At 45.8% G+C, this 13,190-nt stretch overlaps 4 protein-coding genes across 6 annotated transcripts; 2 read left to right on the top strand and 2 right to left on the bottom strand.

Moving 5' to 3' along the window:
* The first annotated feature begins 280 nt into the window (after positions 1-280).
* On the top strand, positions 281-2,894 carry LOC131271750 (zinc finger protein ZFP2-like). 2 transcript variants are annotated; one of them, XM_058273276.1, is made up of 6 exons: positions 281-634; positions 694-1,599; positions 1,661-1,897; positions 1,964-2,137; positions 2,208-2,442; positions 2,517-2,894. In XM_058273276.1, the coding sequence occupies exons 1-6, from the start codon at positions 398-400 to the stop codon at positions 2,660-2,662; spliced, it is 1,935 nt and encodes a 644-aa protein (XP_058129259.1). In that variant the 5' UTR covers positions 281-397; the 3' UTR covers positions 2,663-2,894. The 2 variants fall into 2 exon arrangements, with proteins under 2 accessions (XP_058129259.1, XP_058129258.1); XM_058273275.1 differs by having other exon boundaries at positions 1,661-2,137.
* LOC131271749 (regulator of nonsense transcripts 1 homolog) lies at positions 2,873-7,850 on the bottom strand. Of its 2 annotated transcripts, none has more exons than XM_058273273.1 (3): positions 7,492-7,850; positions 7,026-7,426; positions 2,873-6,945 (listed from the first exon to the last, which is right to left on the bottom strand). In XM_058273273.1, exons 1-3 carry the CDS (start codon positions 7,672-7,674, stop codon positions 4,017-4,019), a joined length of 3,513 nt encoding a protein of 1,170 aa, XP_058129256.1. In that variant the 5' UTR covers positions 7,675-7,850; the 3' UTR covers positions 2,873-4,016. The 2 variants fall into 2 exon arrangements, with proteins under 2 accessions (XP_058129256.1, XP_058129257.1); XM_058273274.1 differs by having other exon boundaries at positions 7,026-7,398; positions 7,488-7,850.
* Positions 7,851-8,443: 593 nt separating this feature from the next.
* LOC131272485 (large ribosomal subunit protein mL65) lies at positions 8,444-10,301 on the top strand. Its single transcript, XM_058274228.1, has 2 exons — positions 8,444-8,883; positions 8,952-10,301. The coding sequence occupies exons 1-2, from the start codon at positions 8,444-8,446 to the stop codon at positions 10,177-10,179; spliced, it is 1,668 nt and encodes a 555-aa protein (XP_058130211.1). The 3' UTR covers positions 10,180-10,301.
* On the bottom strand, positions 10,280-13,134 carry LOC131272484 (DNA replication licensing factor Mcm3). The gene is made up of 3 exons (XM_058274227.1): positions 12,973-13,134; positions 11,612-12,901; positions 10,280-11,546 (listed from the first exon to the last, which is right to left on the bottom strand). The coding sequence occupies exons 1-3, from the start codon at positions 13,036-13,038 to the stop codon at positions 10,428-10,430; spliced, it is 2,475 nt and encodes an 824-aa protein (XP_058130210.1). The 5' UTR covers positions 13,039-13,134; the 3' UTR covers positions 10,280-10,427.
* Between the last annotated feature and the right edge of the window lie 56 nt (positions 13,135-13,190).

Here is a 13,190-nt window from a genome sequence, read left to right on the forward strand (position 1 = left end):
ATATGTTTTAAGCAAGGTTCATACAGATCACCCATCGCGTTTTGCAAATAATAAACCAAATAGTTTACATAAGTGGCATATTATGTAAGTTATAACTCAAGTACCACAGTGAAATAAATGTACAACAATAAACTTAGCTCTCATTATTTCGTTAATTATAATGTAGAAATGAGGAAATCGATCAGCAAGCAGCACTGTTCATGAAGTGACAGTTATCATGTAAACATTACATTGCTGCCGAGATTGGTAAACAAAATCCAAAGTAAAGAACTGGAAATCCTGTTGGGTTGATACGAGAATAATTTTCTTGTGCTTTCCTGCTGTTGGTTGGAAAAAAGAGAATCAGTGCTTGCTGAGAAATAGTAATTGCGTTACAATATCAATAATTGTTGTTCTTATGGAGCAACAGTGTGGTGAGAATCTAACAGAATCAAGCGATATCGCAAAAAGTATGACTTACGAGACTGCGATAAAAATGAATGGACTATCACTGTCTCAGGCAGGAGAGAAACCGAAAATTATATATTTGGATCGAATTTGTAGAACATGTCTGGTAGAAAAGGAAAAGGATCAGTTAAAGGACCTGTTCGCACAAAGTCTAGCTGAAGCAATCATGAACTGCTCCGGAGTTTCAGTAAGAATGCGTACTTCTGCAATTTTCTGAATGTACATCACCGGTTTGTTTTATTTCAGATTTCAGAATCGGATGGTCTGCCATGTCATATCTGCATAGATTGCTGCATTGAAGTAGAAAGGTGTTTCAACTTCCGACAAATGAGTGAACAATCGGATGCCACCATAAGATCTTTGATAGAAAAATCAGTTATCATAAAGCAGGACAGTGAGACAAAGTATGAAGTATTAAATGTAGTCCTCACTGATTCGGACGGCAACACCGAAACTTCGGCCGTAGTCGTTCCAATCGAGGAGCTGCGCTTCCAACTAGTAAATACAAGTAACACTCCAATTGAACATCCTTTTCCCGAGTCGATCAGTAGTCCCATAGCAGAATCGTACACATTAAGCTCTGCTCCCTTGGATGGCACCATTTCTGATGAAAAAAAATCTCACCCAAATAGCCCTGAAGAGGACTGTTCATTACAGCTCAATCCTAGTGATCTACTGAATGAGCCTCCTCCTACTCCTCCACCCGGAAACAGCTTGGCCATGAAATACAGTATAAGCACAGCGCCAGTGAGGGATTCAAGAGAATCAGTAATTTATAAAAATCTAAAACAGGAACTCTCTGAATTCATAGGAAATAGTTGTGGAGCAATATCGAAAGAAACTGCATTGGTTGATGATAATGAAGACGATGAAATCATTAACGTGGACTATCTGAAAGATGCCTTAACAGAAGAATATATTCAGAACATGGAACATCAGTTAGCATCCTCCGTTTCCGCTGCTACTGAGGAGGAGATGGAACAGGAACATTTGAACAATTTGATACACGCATCAATGGAAGCAGAGGCACCGCACTACTCTCAGAAAAACTGGGACCTCCATCCAGAAAACACGCTACATTGTAACGTCTGTGATATACAGTTTACAGAACGCCGGCTTTATCGCAAACACGTCAAACGAAAGCATTCCGAGGTAATAATAATGCCACGATTCTGGGATTTGAAAGTTATTTTCTTGACGATTTACTTTTTAGAAACGATTCGAGTGCAACCACTGCCCAAAGAAGTTTGCAGAAAAATCGCTACTAAAGAATCATATGCTTCGTCATACTGGCGAGAAGACGCACATTTGTGATGTGTGCAAGGCACGTTTTTACGAAAAATCGCTGTTAAATGTCCACATGCGACGGCATACCGGAACGAAACCGTATGCGTGTGACAAGTGTGATAAAAGTTTTACAACTCGCAGCATCTTAACGACCCATCAGAAGGTGCATAATGATCCACGTCCGTACTTGTGTAGCGTTTGTGAGAAATCATTCAAACTATCCTGGCAGCTTAAAGCACATGAGCGAATACACACCAACGAAAAGCCTTTTGAATGTCCGTACTGCCCAAAACGCTTCAATCAAAACGGTAACCTAGTGGTGCACATCCGGACGCACTCCGGAGAGAAACCGTTCAAGTGCAAGCTCTGCGATAAGGCTTATCCTAGTCAGGGCGAATTAAGGGTTCGTATCAAAGTCCATTGGAGGTTAGTTGTTAGAGGAAACACTCTAAATTTTAACATTGTCTTTGCAGGGACATATGAGGCAGCATACTGGAGAGAAAAAGGCGAAAAAGGTTTTATGTAATGTTTGTAACAAAGCTTTTCCTGCGAACCACGACCTAGCCATCCATATGCGCACCCACACAAAGGAAAAGCCGTTTGCCTGTAACGTTTGTGAGAAAAGATTTATGCTACACGTGCATCTTACTGTGCACATGCGATCCCACACAGGCGAAAAGCCATTTGCTTGCACATTGTGCGAAAAGGGTAATAGATACGGAAACTTCCGATAAGAAGAAACAGGACTAATACTGATATGAAATTCGTATTTCTATTTCCAGCTTTTCCCACCAGCTATCAATTAAAAATGCACAACTATGTACATACGGGCGAGAAAAACTATGCGTGCGACGTCTGCAATCGAAAGTTCAGCAGTTCAGCTAACCGAAACACGCACCGGAAAACGCATGATCGAAAAATTTCCTGACAAAAGTATATGTTCGTAGGTTAAGTGGATCTCCTTTTAATTGTAGCTTCGTTGATGAATATTATTTCCATATTTGCGGTAATCTGTTCCACCTGATGCCCCATCAACAAATACTGATAAATGTGTCCAAGAACTTGTTAAAATAAGAAAAATAATAACTAATTATATCAATTTCGGACATTGAACTATTTCAATCGTGTATCCCAAAAATTACTGCTTAAACTAAATTTTATTCATCAAAAAACCAAGACTTACATCTCGTCACACGTTTTGTTTTCCAATTCGATATGAACGCCTAAAACTCAGCCCTTCTTTTGGCCTCGAAGGCATATTGTCTCAGGTTATTACAAAAACAAAAAGAAGTTTGAGCGATCTGGGCATCCTGGATGTAATCGTGTTATTCTCCTACTCTTACTAAGTATATTATTAGATCGAACTAAATAAATTGAACTGCTAAACCAGATAATTCAACTCAATCAAGTGACGTATTTATTGATAATTTTGCTGGTCACAACTTATTGTTTACGCCAAAGGCCAGCAGTTGTTACCTTGTGTAGGGGATGTTGATTATGTACGAATTTTCTTTATTGTGCCGCGATAGAAGAGAGGTGGTCAAAAAGCAGGGATCCATGTATAAGAAAAGCGTGTGATGCTTGGGATCACTAAATGTTTAAAAAAATGCTCCCACGATCGCATGCATTAGTCGATATTGTTTGAAGGACTGTTACAAAAATAATAAAAAGTACGAAAAGTAAACGACACCCAACTTTCTGCAAAGTTTCTGAAATAGATAAGAACATAGTCTATTAACTGATATTCTCTTCGGGCACCGAATTGTTTGCAGTATTCCTTTCCGTTTTTTAGAGTTTTCAGGCATCGAATACATCGTGAGCACACAATACTATCGCGCCACAATTTTTCTGTCACTGTAACCCCAGCGAAGACCATGGGAGGTTTGTACTATTGCAGCATGCATTAAAGCTCGGAAGAGCAGTCCACATAGTGCCCTCATTTGCTTACCATTGCGAGGGAACCGGAGCGACTCACGAACAACTCAGAGAACTAAGCCATGGCCCGTAAGTTTTATCCTTTAGCCATCCACCAGTTATCCGCGTCGTGCGGTGGGGGGGTAGACTTGACTGGCGTGTGGATGAAAACTGAACCCAAGGTGATGACCATCATCACACGTTCCGCTTGCGTCCGGTGAGGTCTCCGGATTGGCTTCCGCCTGCTTTCGATGCGCTCGATCGAATCTAATTTCCCGGTTGTGGTTCAGCTTTATCGTATTTATCTGATGATAGCATCCGCATCGTCCTAGCCGTTCCAGCATCGATTTCTCCCTCGGGTGCGATTATCAGTATGGCTGCGAGAACTGCGAGTTCGAGGGCAACTCAAACATCAGACGATCAGCCGGTCCCGTTTGGCTGTTGTAGTGTGAATCCTGCGAAAGGATGTTGTCCATCTGGGACTGATATTCACCCATGTAGTCCTGCGAGAATTCCGGTTGTTGCGACAGACTGAAGCCAGGCTGTGACATGTTCTGCGACATGCCCTGGGTAAGGGATCCGGTACCACCAGCACCGCCGCCGCCCCGGACCGCTTGGCCTGCGCTACTACTTGGAGGTCCGATGGGGCGCGGACGATTCGATTTCGAACTCGTCGAACTAGCAACGACATGGTTCCCGGTGGCAGAAAGTAATTGGCCGGCGGTTTTGCCAACGACCGGGCGACGCGTTTGTTTGGCCGCCTGCATAGCTACCTGCTGTTGCTGCTGATAGAAACGTGGCGGAACGTTCGACATGTTGATGAACATTCCCACCGGGACGGGCATGTTGCCAGCTGCCTGATGCGAGCGCTGAGGGGATATGTATCCAATGGGATCATGCATCTTACGCATAAATGCGTCGAGAGGGGTGTTGACGGAACCCGTAGCACCCGTAGTAGCACTTCCGTGGCCTGGATGGTCCAAAAAGCCGCCTTGGTGATGATAAGTGCCCACGGAACCAGTACTATAACCAAGCAGCGGATTATGAGCGTAGCTAGTAGACGGTTGGTTGCTCCGATCAAAAAACCCGGACCCGAGCACTTCCTTGGCATCGTACATGGCATTACTCATGAAGTGCGATCCGGGATTGAGAGTGTTAATGATTTTCTTCGGCTTGGTGAACTGAATCAATGATTCTTTAAGATTATTCAAAGATCCTTCGACAAGCACCTTCTTATCCTTGTAGAAGTTCAACAGGTGATTCCAGAGCTCCTGTTTGGCGAGCACCTTCGGATTGCCCACAATGATAATGCCGTACTTGGCCCGCGTGAGGGCCACATTCAAACGGCGCGGATCGTTCAGGAAACCGATACCCTGATGCTCATTAGCACGCACACAAGACATGATGATGATGTCTTTCTCGCGTCCCTGAAACGCATCAACACTAGCAATCTCAATTTCTTGGTAAAGTTTTGAGTGTAGCGAACCTTGGTACTGCATGTATTGAACCAGATAGGCTCGTTGTCCCTCGTACGGCGTAATAATACCGATCTGGTCCGGTTTGATACCAGCCTTCAGAAAGCGGGTTGTTATTTTTTCTACGTTTGACGCCTCCGTACGATTCAGGTAGGACGTTCCAGAGCCAGCTATTTCTTCCTGGCCCTGGGTAACCAGGAAAAACATCGGGCAATCCAAAGAAGGCCACGGGAAGTCAACCTTTAGTTTCCGCTCATCGGCACAGACGCCGTTCTGAAGGCTTCCCTCGTAGAAAAAGTTGGAAGGAAATTGCGATAACTCCGGATGCATGCGGTATTGCACCTCGAGTCGGAACGGACGGATACCCAGTGCTACGAGTCGCTCAAACAAACTCTGCGACAGCCCCGCCTTGGCCGCCTTTTTGCACATAACCACCGGACCCAACTGGCAATGGTCGCCGACCAGAATGAGCTGCTTCGCGCCCAATACCACCGGCACCATACATTCCGGTTCGGTCGATTGCATCGATTCGTCGATCAAGATGGAGTTGAACTTGATGCGCTGCAAACGAAGATCGCCGGCTCCGACGCAAGTGCAGCAAATAACGTCTGCCGCTTCCAGCAGTTCTCTCTCGGCCTGCTTTTTCAGCGACCGATAGCGCCGCTCGTCGGACAAGCTCAGTTCGCCCGTTTCATCCTTCAATTGTTGCAATTTCTTGAGCTCAGAATTTTGCGCCATGTTTCGAATTTGGTTGTGCAGAGCCAGGAAGCTGACAGGTGAGTCAATCGCTTCCCTCGAACGGGCACACACCCGTACGACCTTCAGGTTGGTACGGTGAATTTTTTCCGTCAACTGATCCACTGCGGTATTACTGGGAGCGCACACCAAAATTGGCCCACTATTCAACCGGGCAAGTTGGTACACGATCGTTGCCGAGGTGACTGTTTTTCCCGTTCCCGGTGGTCCCTGAATCAGGCTCAGTGGACGTTGCAGAGCGTGACGAACGGCGTACACCTGCGACCTGTTCAAATCGGGCAAATTCGGAGCACTAAAGTGCTTCGGAAGGTTCATGCGGAACAGCACCTCTTCGGTGCCATCGGGACGCACGTTTCCTAGCAGCCGTGTGTAGATGTAGTTCGAGACACTTTTCGCGTCCATGGCAAATTTTCGCAATGCTTGCTGCATTCGCTCGAAAGACGTCCCCTTCCAGATGAAATCCACCGCAAAATTACTCGAACATTCGATCGGAGCCTGATGATTGTGCTTCAGCTCCAGGCCCACGTCATCGCCGTAGTTATCCGGAACCTTAATCACGTGTCCAACACAGCTCCATGGTTTATGCAACTCTCCCACATAGCGTAATTTCAACTCATCGCCGTGCATTAGCTTCATGTCGCCGTCATTCTTCGCCAAGGTGAAGTAGGCGATAGTTTTCTTGTTCAACCCGGTATCCCAACGGATCTCGATGTTCTCCTGGGTTTGACTTTCCTTCAGCTTTTCGTCATAATCTGCTTCCAGCTTCACGAGTGGCCCGAACGTATTTTGATATTGGTAGCCATCGGCATAACGCAGCTGTACCTGCTGTGGCTCTTTATCGATACCTGGCTTTTCCAGGTCCTGAAAGGTGGCATCCACATTTTCCTTCCACAACTCCTCCAGTTTATTAATCTGAGCCGCAGACACCTTGCGGGCGCGTAGTTGATCCTGTTCTGTAGGAATCTTTACCAACCAAAACAGGAAACAACGATCGGCGATCAGCGGCTTCCACTGCTCCTGGTCCCAGTTCATATCTTTGATGGAATTTTGTGCCGCACATGGTTGTCTGGGGGAATAGAGAAAAATTGACAAGCACATGAAAATAACGCACCTGGAATGTTTTAAGGCATTTTCTAGGATACACACCTGCACAATAGCACTACTACAGAATCGCTTTTGGCAGGGATGAATCCGAGCACAAACACATTCCGCACAGCGCACGAATAACACTCCAGAACCGTCTCACCAAGCGGCCCGTCAGCGTGCAATGTCACTTCCCGATGTTTCGCTCGAACCAAGTGGTTCACGATATGCGACCCGGATGTACTTCCGCGCCCATTACAAAACCACTTCTTGCAGATGTTACACATCACGACGGTGCTCGGCTCGCTGATGCCACAGTAGCGACACGCATGCGGCGGGAGATCCTTATTTTCGCCGGGATCAATTTCATCATCCTCCTCCTCAAACTGCAGCTCGCCAATGGCCGACGTAATGCCAGACAGTTTCGTTGCATCCACTCCAATACGACGACCAAAACCATTCACCTGTAGGTTGAGGGAAAATATGAGTTTCATATATTCATTCGAGCAACAAAATGTCCAGCACCTACCTGACTACTACTACCCAAATGGTCAAGTTGCGATGCCTGAGTTTGACTTTGTGACGGTATAGTGAAATCGCGGAAGTCGTACTCCGTTCCTTGGGAGTCCGCCCCGACGAAGTAGTTTTCCTCCGTATCCACGAAGGTCAGCGATTGGGAACCCGCGGTTCCGTCGTAAGCATCAACACTCATTGTGCAGCTCTCCTCGTGGATTTCACTGGATTTCTTTAGTGTCGCACAGCTGGGGGTGAAAATCACAAATGCCTGCTGATATCTAACCGCAAAACAGATTAAACGTATTTGAAACTGTTTCGATATTTCAACACTCTTGAAGCGTACTGTATTTTTCACTTTTGTCGTAGATATTCTTCCTCGTTTTGGATCACCGTTCGTGGAATGAGCAAATGTGGCATAGTGGTGGGTACCTCCAAGGGAACAAAAATGAAACAGCTCCCAGGGGGAGCGGATAGTGATAGCGATCCTGATGGTCCTGGGGACCACTCGAAATCGCCTTTGAATCAATTCGAGAATTGATTGTCTAACTGTTACTTTAACAAATTATATGAAAAATTGGCATTTTAGGTGAGCCTACGGAATATGACGGTTTGGGATTTGGATTCGAAGATCCGGATACCAGAATGGATTTGAATCGCTAGGGATTTAATTTTCCCACCACTAGTAAAATCTGCGACGTAAATTGAACGTCAAATCTGTCAATCCGTCATATGATTCAAAATTATTTTTATATTTAATTTAATTATTTTATTCAAAATTTTATTTCAAAACACTCAAAACTTAAAAAAAACAGCGTTTACATTTGTTCAGTTATTAAATTAATTCCCGAAACTTGTCGATGTTTTTCCGTGCAGTATTTCACGTGCTGAACTTGTGACGGAATTGTAGAACTGTCAAACGTAGGTAAATCGTGATGTCATAACAAAATCGGCAAAATTCTGAAAAAATGCTTTCGCATACGTTTCGTCCCGGTTTTCTGTGGATTTCTCGCGGGGGAAAAAGAGCCTTTTCCTCGCGGCCTCTCCCAAGCCAGGAACATGATTATTCAAGTGAGCCAAAGTATCCGCCAATACAGGACTTGTCCTACCGGGCCAGAAAAAAACGTGAACAACAGTCATGGCATGATAGAATCGCCAAGCTCAGCTCGGTAGAGGAAAAGCTGTTCGAAATAAACATGCCGAAATACTATGGATACAAAGCTAATCTTCTTACTGACGAGAAGTTCCCGTACAATGTAAAACCATTCGTTCAGTATGCTACCAGAACGTATTTCCAATCCGGCTTGCCTCAGCACTACGACCCACTCAAAAACGAGGCAGCAAACCTTTTGGAACAAATTCGCAGTCAACTGGAGGATACCATCGGGTTCGAGTTCGCTAACAAATGGTACGGAATCCATTTTTCCTATTACGCTAGGATGTCATTAAAGAGATTTTTCTTTCTTGTCATTTCAGCAAGCTAGGCATTAGCGCCAATACATCTCCGCAAGAGAGGGAGGAAGCAGTCGTAAGATCTTTGTTAGTTCAGCTTAATAGAACCATTACAAACGCCCTTGCAACCCAATACGAACATCTGAGCGAAGTGGAAACGGATTTTGATCCCCGGCACGAGGCATTTTGGTTTCTAGGAGGCATCTCTCCCCCAAAACTAGTACGCAAGATCAAAGAAGGCGAAGAGTGGCAAAAGGAATATGCCAGCGATCCGTACGACCGAAATATGCAGTATGTAGGGAAACCGTACATGGCCATCAGACACAAGCAACTGCTAGACCCGTTGGTGACGAACGATTTAACAACATTGGATATTAACAGCGATAATGTCGATATTCCCGCGTTCCGCTACGATCCCTTGGCTTTGGGATATATTGCTGAATTTCGGCATGCCACTACCGTGCCAGGATTTTGGCCAGGTGATCAGCATGAGTTTGGTTTACTCTCATACCAACGTCGCAGTCATGTCATCAATAGGCATAGACACTGTGCCGTTAACGATCTTGGCGATACTCTCGAGGCGCAAGGAATACTGTCCAGCTTTGCTTGGCTCCTGGGACAAGCATGCTATCAAGGTTTCTCGATATTTAACGACCTCAGCTACCCTTTAACTACGCAGACGGTCATAACCGATGGAAAGAATTGGTCATTCTACGCTTACCAACTCAACACAACTCTAGTCCACTCTGACCAGGTGGACCTCAATCCACGATACAATTTATGTTGGGGAACGAAAGATTTGCAGCTGTACGAATCCGTCGACGATAGCGGCAGAATCCATGGTTTAAACGATGACGTTCTTCAACATCTGATAATGTTCTACATAAATGCACCGAAGAGCCGTGCCGTCGACCTGAAGCCTTACCTCTGTCCAAAGGAAACCCGAATTGCAGATATTGAGGATGAGAAGCGTCGTGTGTTCATGGAACAGGCCTACAAACACGTCGCATCAAATCGTCCTCGGCATCTGCTCATCCCAGAAGTTTATCAGTGGGAAAAAATATACAAAATAGACCACAAGACGCGTCCAATGGATCCCAAACGGCGACCGTTTGAACTTGGAGAAAATATGTACAATCGTCGAATGGATGAGCACGCACTGAAGTATATCCCCCGAGCTGTGCGTCCAGGTGGATCTAAAAGCCTGCCCAAATTTGAGGCCACTTACTATCCAAATGTTCGAAGACACTAGATATATGTAAGGTAGAACGTTGTGGCAATAAACGTATTGAAAAAAAGTGTCACGAAAGTAGAATCTTGTAGCCAGCATTCGAAATTAAACTCAAAAAGCGTACGTTACAATTAAAATGTTTATTGATCATTTATAAAAGAAACAGTTCCAGTAGCAATTAAATGTAATCCAAAACTAAGTGAAATATTGTGAGAATGGAGTAAAATACGACAAAGGTACAAAACAATAGAAACTTCCTAAGCTGTTCCTTAAATTAAGAATACCATGTCGTCGTGAACCATAATCTGATTGCTTTCGGTCATCTGATTAACTGCCGCAGTAATTTCTCCAGCCGTGAAAATTTCATCACCACTGTTCTCGTTGATATGTTTCGTCAGACGTGACAAAGATACTGCCTGATCGCGGAACTGTTTGAATGCCATATGGACACCCTGTCGGAACAACTTGAGCCGATCGTCAGTGATCGCCACGGCACTACCTTCTTCAGAGTCGGCGGTATCCATGGCCCCTGCCGTTGAAGTTTCCCTGGCGGGGGTGGCAATCGACGGTCTACGGGTTAAGTCGCCACGGTCTGGAGAGGACGTTAGCATTTCTTCATGGTCGGAATCGTCGGCAGTGGTGGGATCGACTCGGGTACGTTTAGAGCGACGGGCTGTTTCCTGACCATCGGTTTTTTCGGATTCTTCATTCTCTACATCTTCATCCTCATCCTGTTCGTCATCGGAATGATCTTCTTCTGCACGGCGACGCTTTTTCTTCTCTTTTTCCAATACTTTCTTGAAGTAGGCAAACTGAATTAACTCGATTGCAGCTTGAGCGTCCTTTTCGGCAACGGTACGCGACATTCGTGCCTTAGCGTGGGCCGTCGAAAGACGAATCAGGGTTTCCAGCGTACGCGCTGTGACCGGCTGGGTACGGGCCACATCTGAGTCCATCAGATCCTCGGAACGAAGGCGGGAGTACTCGTTCGATATCATCGCACAGGCTGCATCGGTCAACTTCGGCTTCAAACATTTGGCAATGTGAATATACTTGCGCATGAATTCCATGGATAAAATTTGGTCGCTTCTCTTTCGAGACGACCCATGCAAGAGCGGGTCGTACTTTTCGTACATAGGCGTTTCCTTGTCGTCCTGGGAATCAGCACTAATGGTAGAAAGCATATCTACGGCACTCACACCCATCGGCAACACATCGCCATCCTGCTCCTTTGGGTTTCGATAACGATGCATACGCACCACGTGATCGGAGATCATTCGATCGTGATCGCTGTCGATAACATCCAGCATTACGAACAGCAAATCAAAACGGGACAGCAAGGAATCTTGAAGGCCAATATTCTCCATGGGTGTTTTGTATTGATCGTACTTTGCAAATAAAAAAGTTAGATTGATAAGGTGGCCTTTTTCTTTTCAAACAATATGTTACTTACCCGGCCGTACACTGGATTAGCAGCAGCCAGTACAGAACAGCGAGCGTTCAGTGATGCATGGATGCCGGCCTTAGAAATGGTAACACGTCCTTGCTCCATTACCTCGTGGATAGCTGTGCGATCGATGTCGCTCATCTTGTCAAATTCATCGATGCAAACTACACCGCGATCAGCCAAAACCATGGCACCAGCTTCAAGGCGACGTTCACCCGTTTCCTGGTCCGTTGTAACCGCCGCTGTTAAACCCACTCCACTCGAACCACGTCCAGTTGTGGTAATCGCACGGGGTGCCGTGTTCAGGACGTACCTAAGGAGCTGTGATTTGGCCACACTTGGATCACCAATCAGCAGCACATTAACGTCGCCCCTAAGGCGTGCCCCGTTCGCAAGATTTTTCTCAATTCCGCCCAGCAGCAGACACAGGATGGCTTTCTTCACGTACTCGTGCCCGTGGATCGATGGCGCCAGACTCTTCGAGAGTAGTTCGAAAATGTCGTTGTTCTTGGCCAGCTTTTTGCACATGTTTATCTCCTCACGTGTAACGTTGAGCGAATTTTCTTTGCTTAGTTGCGAGATGTTGTTGGCAATCAGGACGGTGCGGAAAGTGCCCGTCGTGTAACCACCCTGTTTACCGGGCAGACAACGGTAGTTACCAACTATTTGGATCCGATCGCCAGGCTTGCAGCGATCGACGAGATCGTCATCGCATACGACATCCACCGATCGGGGAAGTTGACCGGCAGGGGCTTTTTCCGGCATTTCCTGAATGCTGAGCGTCTGGTGATCCTTATACACAGACAGACCGAACTCCGTTTCCAGCAAATTGCCGTCATCATCTTTCGTCGGATAGACGGCACTGGTCGGCACCGCTTCGAACGATGTTAAATCAGTGTAGCGGCGTTCCATGACTTTCTTCGTTGCGGGACAGTAGTGAACGCTTTTGACCACCTTCGGCCGTATGAGCGAAACCTTCGTGACAATGCCTTCGACACACACGAGATTACCCAGAAAACGCGAAGTCAATGAACGCGGTGTTACATGCTTGTTACCAAAGCTTCCCTCGAACGCAACGTAAAAATCTTCCTGCGACTTGGCATAGCTCGGATCGATGGTGGACACGTACTCCTTAAGTGCACGCGAGAACGCCAATTGTTCGTCAAAAGCGCTATTCAGCAGAGACATAGCACGCGCAGGGTTCTTCCGACGAACATCGTTGATGTTAACGACCAAACGTTTGCTTTTGTCGTTAATCATCTTTCGGACGTGGGCTGTGTACGTTCCTTGATCCTCCTAATGATAGAACGTTGTGTGAGATTCTTTTACCTATCGTAGCCATTAGCCCTAGCAGTGAGCATACTTACTTCATCGTCCAGGAAGTTAAGATACTCATGCTGAATATCGGCAAGCCGTTGATCTTCATCAGCCATACTGCGTTTCTACAAATCGAAACAATTTAACAACAACAAAAACACGTAGCGTAGAAAAGTGAAACTGATAATTTTAGAAAGCTATTGCAGCAACCAACCACCAACGCGAGAACGAAGCTTGGAAATATCAATAATTCAGTCAAATGCGCGCG

The sequence above is a fragment of the Anopheles coustani genome, chromosome 3 (assembly GCF_943734705.1).
Source record: "Anopheles coustani chromosome 3, idAnoCousDA_361_x.2, whole genome shotgun sequence".
Classification (NCBI taxonomy): domain Eukaryota; kingdom Metazoa; phylum Arthropoda; class Insecta; order Diptera; family Culicidae; genus Anopheles; species Anopheles coustani.